Below are 8,071 nucleotides of genomic sequence, written 5' to 3' on the forward strand. Positions count from 1 at the left end.
CAGGAGGCCATTAGGGAAATATTGGTTGGGTTTGGTCACTAGCAGAAGCAGAATTCAGAAGATATAAAAAAAAGGTACGTTACTCATAACTGTTGGGGTTGGGTATTGTAAAACAAGTATTAAAGTAAAACAAATAAGACAAGATCTTGATCCTTAGATCATGGTTATATTGATGCACGAAGATTCACAAACCAATTGATGTACAATGATTTTCATGATGCACGGTGATTATCACTGAATAAAAACCTATTGTTTTATTTTACCTAAAACCCATAACTGTTAAAACAACTTTATATGGTAATTTACTTATTCTCCTTAAAACTAAAAACTTGATAAAAATCAAAATATATCAAATTTATATGCAAACAACCATGTTCATATTGAATTATATAAATTGGTCAGGCCAAGAATTAAAAAGGGTTAACCACAAGAATAGTAATCTAATTATTCATAATATGACTTTATTGAAATTGAATATGTGGTTCACCACATACATGACTAATTCAATCTTTATGATTATCCATAAAATTTGACAGTCATAAAGATTAAATTAATCATATATGTAGTGAACCACCTATTCAATTTAAAACGTAAAATCATATTATAAATAATTAGATTTAAAACGTAAAATCATATTATAAATAATTAGATATTATAAATAATTAGATTACCATTCTTGTGGACCTTTTTTAATTCTAGCCTAGCCAATTTAAGTCACTGACCTAGACCATGGAACTTAATGATCATCCATAGACCCCATCCAGGTAAGTATGTAAACCGATTCCCTAATTTTCAAATTATAATCCTTCCCCTCCCTTCCACTTTGTTTTCTCAACCGATGTGGGAATCTCATTCAACTATTGTAAATTACATGACATAATCTTTGCTTTTATTTCTATCTTTTCCAACTTTTATGATCCTTGTATCTATAAGATTGGATTCATTAACCTTACCCTGTTTGAGTTCACTGGTCTAGATTTGATGTCCAAAACATATGTTGTGTGAAACAAACTTCCATAAAAAAATTGAGAAAACAATGTGAATTAGATGCTACGTATAACTTTTGTTCATTCCTTTAATTAAGTGATTTCTTTTAATTTGTAGAAACATATGAATCGATAAACATAATGCAATCTCAGATATACGAGTAATTAAAATTAATGAAGCATTCAACATCGTAACAGCCAAATAGGTATAGGTATGTTAGAAAGTTCATAATGATACAACGATGTAATTGAGCTAGTCCATTCAACGCATTTCCACGTTCTAGGTTTACTTGGCTATTGAGCTGTACATGAGCATGAATGGGTCACTTTTTTCAAGCTCGATCTGAAATATCAACGCGCCTTTGAGCAGTATTAGGCTAGTAATAGTAATACGTTAACCAAGATCAATATTAATCTCTTTGATTCCTTCAAACTGGGCTTGACCAACTTGAATATATCATATAGATATAAAAGATAAAATGATACAAAGATCTCCATAAGTCTCAGTGAGTTTTACGGGCCATGTATCTTAATAAGCTTACGTTCAAACACGGCATGGTGTAGATCAGTTCGATTACAAATATATGCCAAATCGATCTTTAATGCTCATGAGTTGGTTTGACATAGTTTTATCCATTTAATGGATAAACAAATAACCAACATCGTAGCCTTTAGCCAGTCTTTATTGAATGATACTTTACCAGGCAATATTGTATCCAGACGTAGTGTTCAAAAGGCTCAAAGGATACACAGGTTTTTCGGAACCAATAGGCGCAATTGGCCAACAGATCTCGAGATTCGGCTGTCATCTCTAGAATCTCTAATTCTTGAACAAACTTTCATCAATGTGTGTATCAACATGTAAATACTAGTTGGTAAAAAGTACAGGTAAATAAATAAGAAACCTCTTGGTTAATAAATTAAAGAATGCCTAAGATACATACATAAAAGCTGTAAGGGAGTATCTAAAACAAATGCATCAAGATGAACCAAATGGTATTGGTATACGGACTACAAAAAAAACTAGACTGGCTAAGAAAATTAAAAAATAAGGAAACACGCATAAATCTTGTAGTAGAATCTATTGTTATCAAATATGATAATGGCAACTTGGGCATTACCGAGATCTTTAAGAAACTTTGATAATCAGTTGATCCCGGATAAGATCTTCTTGTCGCTTTCATTGTGATAATTCACAAAAGTTACCATCATCAATATTTTCATTTTATATATCTTTTCCTTTTTAATTGTGGAGAGATCCATACAACAGGCTGTTAACAGTGTTCTCAATTAATACAAGATCTTGAACTCTGATGCAGGAAAAAATAAAACCACACATCAGTTCTGATCTAATTCGGACTGACCAATAAACAATTGAGTCATTATTGAGGCAATTCCCAGCCATGCTCTGTTAGTGCTTGAATCACATGTTCAGCTGCCTCCATTGTGTCTTGTAGAGGAGGATAGGTCCATGTTTCAGTAATCTACACAACAATACCATATAAGGCCATCTCCAATGATACACTTGGTTTACCCAGGCACACCGGCCACTTCAACAACACATCAGCAAACTATTCTAACACACTGAACCAACAAACTGAACTCATTTTACTTCTAACCCAACATACTGAAACTCAATTTGTCCATGCCACATCATCATTTATATTAAATTATAAAACACATTACATTAACTAAAAACCATTATATTAAATTCAAAAAATATAACACTAACATAGTAAAAAAAATACCATTACATGAAATAGAAATTATCAATACATTAAAAGATAGATGATGTATAAATGGTAGTAAAAAACTGATGAAGTTTCGTTGTTTATGGTTGAACCGAAATGAAATAAGAAACAGATGTATTATATTAGTAGTAAAAGACTGATGTTCATGTCTCGTTCTTTAAATGGATGGTCACATATTTCGCATTCAAGTTTTTAAAATTTAAAGGACATTCAATAATTTAGACAAAAACTCTTTCATCTCAAATAATAAAAGAAAAATGAAAAAACTAAGTAACATGTGAGCATGGCGGACGGTCAAAAATTTTATGTTTTAAACAAAGGACCAACATCATTGTTTGTTCTCACTTTGCCCACATGCAAACTGACTAAACAAATTGTGAAGCACATTGAATGTCCAATGCTAACAAACCGGGCTTCAGTTTGCTATGGGACCAACACACCGGTACCATTAAGCCATTGGAGATGGCCTAAATGCGGTAAAAAATAGTTAGTTGTTACCACAGGCTACAAATATTATGTATTGATAGCAACTTACATTTTCATTACCAGTGAAGGGTCGCACCATCCCTCTTTCTTGTAAACACTTGTTGAAGTATGCAAACTTCCATGTACACCTCTCAGCTCCAATTACATAAACAGGCTTTCTAGAACATAAATGAGCAAGTCCATTCCACAAAATCAAGAAGAAAAAAAATGCAATTAAGAGGATTGAATCCACCTACATGGAGTCAATTCCCATTCTGGACAACATGACCTTTTTTGACAGAGTAGAACCTACTTTAACTTTGTGCATTTCAGGGAATGCATGTTGGCCGTTATGCAAAACAACAACATTTTGATATGAAATAAATTCAAGGTATGTTGCCTAAAATGAACCTAAATAAGTGGAATCGACCTAAAGTAGGTCGCTGTCATATGTAGTAAACCTTATTTTGGCTTTAAAGATTAACAAGATGCGTACCCAGTACTGCAAGCCTCACTTAGCATGCTCACTGAATCAGCAGTTATAACAAAAGCATCAGCCCAAGCTAGGTGTCCCATGTGTGGATTTGGATCTACACAGTATCATTATTCACCATATCAATATCTTCTATTACTGTTTGCAGAGGACTGTAGGGAAACTATAAGTCACAAGATATAGCAGGGGTGTCATTTTTACCCATAGCCAATAAAACCGCCCGACACAAAAAAGATTCAGGCCACAAGGATCAGCTTAATCAGGTCGCAGGTCCATTTTTCAGTTTTTGGGGAAACTAAACGCCTAACTTGATTCAGTATGCAAGTATGATATCAACAATGGCAAACCCGGTTAACCGAATAACAGATCTTTTTAGAGTTCCAGTCATTCAACTTGTATGTATATACTTATACCTTATAAAATTTAGAAAAATATACTGGTCAAGTGGTCATCAAACAGGCTGTCCCAATGGTTCGCTGCTCCCACTTCCACATGACCGCTCTCTATTCTTCTTCCTGGTCACGAGGCTGTACGGAAATCAGACCGGCTGGCCCCAATTCCTATCTTAATATTTTAGCTTTATCTAACTTTAATTAGGATATTTCATATTTATTATCTTCTAATTGTAATTAGTATTCGCGGAATTGTCTTTTTTTCTCCAAGCATCCTCTAAGGTTACATTATCAGCCAACATACATACTATAGAGCATCTCTAATGATAAACCTATAAGTCAGGGTCTGACTGCAGATTAAGCAAAAGAGTTTCGTATTTTGAATAGTGACTTGGTAAGAAGGAGAGTGGTTAGTCACTTAGTTGACTAAGAGATTGACTCAGAAGAGCTTACGAAGAAAATAAGGATTTGAGTTTATACAGAGACCCCAAAAATTCAAGATTCTAAGGGCGTGTTTAGTTGTGGAAAATGTTTTCTAGTTTTCCATTTCCAATTTTCTAGAAAATGAAAGGAGTTTTTCATTTTTAGAAAACAAATACAATTTTGAAAACGCATTCAAAATGAAAAACAATTTGAGGTTTTCAAAATTTAGAAAATGGAAAATGAAAAGTGGAAAACAATAAAAAAGTGTTTTCTAATTTTCCATAGAAAAGTGGAAAACAGTGTTTTCTGTTTTCATGGAAAACATTTTTGGAAAACTACGATTTGAACGCGTTTTCTGTTTTCCAGGTTTTTTTGGAAAACAAAAATCGAAAACAAGGGGTGTTTTCCCCAACTAAACGCACCCTAGGGTTTCAACCAGCAACTTGAATCAAGAATTAAGTAACTGTTCAGTTAACCCAAAATCTCCATAACTGACACATAAGCCAACCTGTTTAACCTAATACTTATTCGGGATTTCGGATAGGGTGGGTTAGAAGTCCAATAGATGAGACGGCCGTGTCTCACGAAATCAGATTGGGTTGACACAAATTATTTTTCTCAATCATACTATAAATGTGAATGTGTTCATTATGATTAAAAAACAATGACTAGAATAATTATCTAGTTCAACTTAAACGATTAAGGTCGTTGTAGTCAATATTGATAATAATAATAATAGACTTGAGGATACTTTCTTTACCTAAAGAAAGTTATTTCACTAGCTTGAGATACAACATGACCTAAATTGACCAACTCTTTAAGGTAAATCAATTAAGACGGAGGGGTGGGTACCTTTTCCATCCCATATATTAACCTTAGGATGGTTACAAAATTCCCTTACCAGTACCTCGGACACCTGTTGGTTGAAAATTTAATGTTTTTATTTTCATTTAGTATAGTTATAGTAATGACAGAAAATATGTGTACCTGCTTGGGGGTTCGTCTAGAAAATGAAATTCTGATACTTCCACAAGTTGGAAGAACATCCATCAATGATGCTACTAACTGCCTTGAAAGGTCTGCACCATATCTGCAGTGACCTGTGATACAAACCAATATCCAAGCTGCAATGTTAATTTAACACTGGGCAAAATGCTAAAATAGAAAAATAATTGTTCTGCAGTCTAAACATACATTTCAACTGCAAAGATATGAAAATAATGATTTGAGCAACCGGCTTCAATAAATATAAAGTATGGGAAATAAATAAATTTTCAACCCATTTACTCATGAATGCGTAGACTTGGATTATGTTATGTCAAACGAATCAAACACATTGCAACTCACTGAAAATGAATTTTGTTAATTACTATATAAAATCTCGTTAACCATTTAACTTTAGGAATTAGCTTATATTGTAATAATATAATATTGGTATTCATACTTGACACAATAACTATTTTCCAAATTAAATAAATTACACAAGACATGTTACTAGTTAGCCCAACCTGAACTTTCCGACCCATGTCAAACAATACCCTGTTTTGACCCGTACCAAAACCACCCCAATTCCGACCCATAATAGAACACCCTGCGCCCCTGCCACTTCTAGCAGATACACTTACGGATAGGTCCTCCAATGTTGACCACAAGCAAGGGTTTGCACAATGATGCCAGTTCATGATGCCAAGTTGAGGCTGCAAGTTGTAGTGCAGCTGAATCAACTTGATGAAGGGCTCCCAATGTTAAGACCTGCAATCGTGTATACATATAACCAGTTTCATAAGTAAATTTGCAATTAAAATGTGGTTTGAATTTGTTTGCACTTGCATGCTGCAATATTCTTTAAGTATGACAACCTAACACACATGTTACCCACCACATTTCTTCCTGGAGGTTGACGAGGAGTAATCCACCCACGCAAAAACCAAGGAATATGTTTCTTCCCTTCGGGTGTCAGTGGATAATAATCATGACGAGGAGTAATCACCAAATCAAACCTATTCAAATGTGACCGCGGGTGTTGTATCTACATCCATAATAGAATAACAACAGACGTTAGTAACTAGATTTTGATGAATGTCGTATGGCCAACCACTAGTAATCATATATAAAGTTCAAACATCTCTTCATGAAAGATTACCAAGTCCCTTTTACGGACATATACCTTATGAAATACACGACACGAAAGATCAAAAGAAACATAAAAACATAAAAGCCCCCACTCAAACCTGTACAGTGAAAACATGATCTGGAGCTAACCGTTTAATCGAACTTGTGACAGATATAGTATCCCGACCAGATGCAACCACCAATATAGGACCATCCCTACGGAAAACAAACAAACATATATCAACAACTTGTTCCATATGTAACTACAAGGGCAGGTTTTTCCATATGTCAACTTGTGCCATTCAAGGGGTTGCATTCGGGGTTTTTCCTTGGATGCCTACTCAGGCTTGGATGTAGCGGGACCCAACCGACTACCACTGGGCGGACGGTGGGGGCGTGTTCTACTCGACAGTTGGCATTTAAAAAATAATGTAACCTAAATAATACTAAATTCTAGTATAAGAGATGAAAGTCAAACCATACTTCTCAAACGTCTCAGTAGCATTGGCTGCAATTAGCTCGGCATCGGCTTCTAAGACATCTGGTTTATCTGCAGCACCATTAACATTAGTTTCCAAATGCCTTGATAGTCTTTTGTGTGCAGAAACAGGGAGCCTTTTAACCCATTTATAAATCCCATCTGTTGGCCTATGAACACGCTGTGCAAAACATCTCATTCAACAATGACAATAATATCTGATGATATTGAAATTCATAACCCGAAATAATAAAAATAAATATATAAGAATATATGTATGAAAATGAAATGAAAGTGAAAAATGGAATATACATAGAGGAGGGAAGAATGAGAAAGGCCCAAAGCTCGAATCAATCCGACACATTGATTCTCGGCTCCTGCTAATCCGTTTCCGATTACGACAGCCCTTTTCACCCTTCTTTAAATTTTTGACGTCTGTGACTCTGTGAGTGAAGGCTGAGAGAAGGGTTTTGCTAGGGTTTTTGTAATTTCTGGTCCTACTTTTATCCTTCTGTTCCTTTGAACTAGATTAAATAAAATATTAATAAAATTAAAAAATAAACAAGAAAAACTAAATTTTTAAACAAAAAGTCCTCTCCATATATGGACTTTTCGGAGCGTTTAAACCATTTACTCCTATGTAAATCACCTATTTTTAACAATATATTATCAAACTAGCTTTTTTTAACCGCATGATGTGCAATTATTTAATTAAATTATCAAGGTTTTAATATGATATTGATAATTAAAATTTGGTTTAGTTAGCATAATATTAATGTTAAATATGCTTGAATATCTTATCAAAATTTAGATTTGTTAAAAAAAATATATTGAATATATAATTTAAAAAAAAACAGATGGAATTAATATCTCAAATAAATAATTGTAATTATAATGTTTGATTTGATATAATGTTTACCTAATTAATTCAAATCTATCTAAATTTAAATAAAAATATATATAAAAAAGTT

At 33.7% G+C, this 8,071-nt stretch overlaps 1 protein-coding gene across 1 annotated transcript; it reads right to left on the reverse strand.

Moving 5' to 3' along the window:
- Positions 1-1,875: 1,875 nt before the first annotated feature.
- On the reverse strand, positions 1,876-7,520 carry LOC122602563 (mitochondrial fission protein ELM1-like; the record flags this gene model as incomplete). Its single annotated transcript, XM_043775165.1, has 10 exons — positions 1,876-2,470; positions 3,273-3,381; positions 3,699-3,792; positions 5,363-5,426; positions 5,498-5,610; positions 6,136-6,262; positions 6,390-6,539; positions 6,742-6,838; positions 7,106-7,281; positions 7,413-7,520. Coding segments are annotated over 10 exons (1,140 nt in total), but the record flags the coding sequence as incomplete, so codon positions are not given.
- Between the last annotated feature and the right edge of the window lie 551 nt (positions 7,521-8,071).

This window comes from Erigeron canadensis, chromosome 6 (assembly GCF_010389155.1).
Source record: "Erigeron canadensis isolate Cc75 chromosome 6, C_canadensis_v1, whole genome shotgun sequence".
NCBI lineage: Eukaryota > Viridiplantae > Streptophyta > Magnoliopsida > Asterales > Asteraceae > Erigeron > Erigeron canadensis.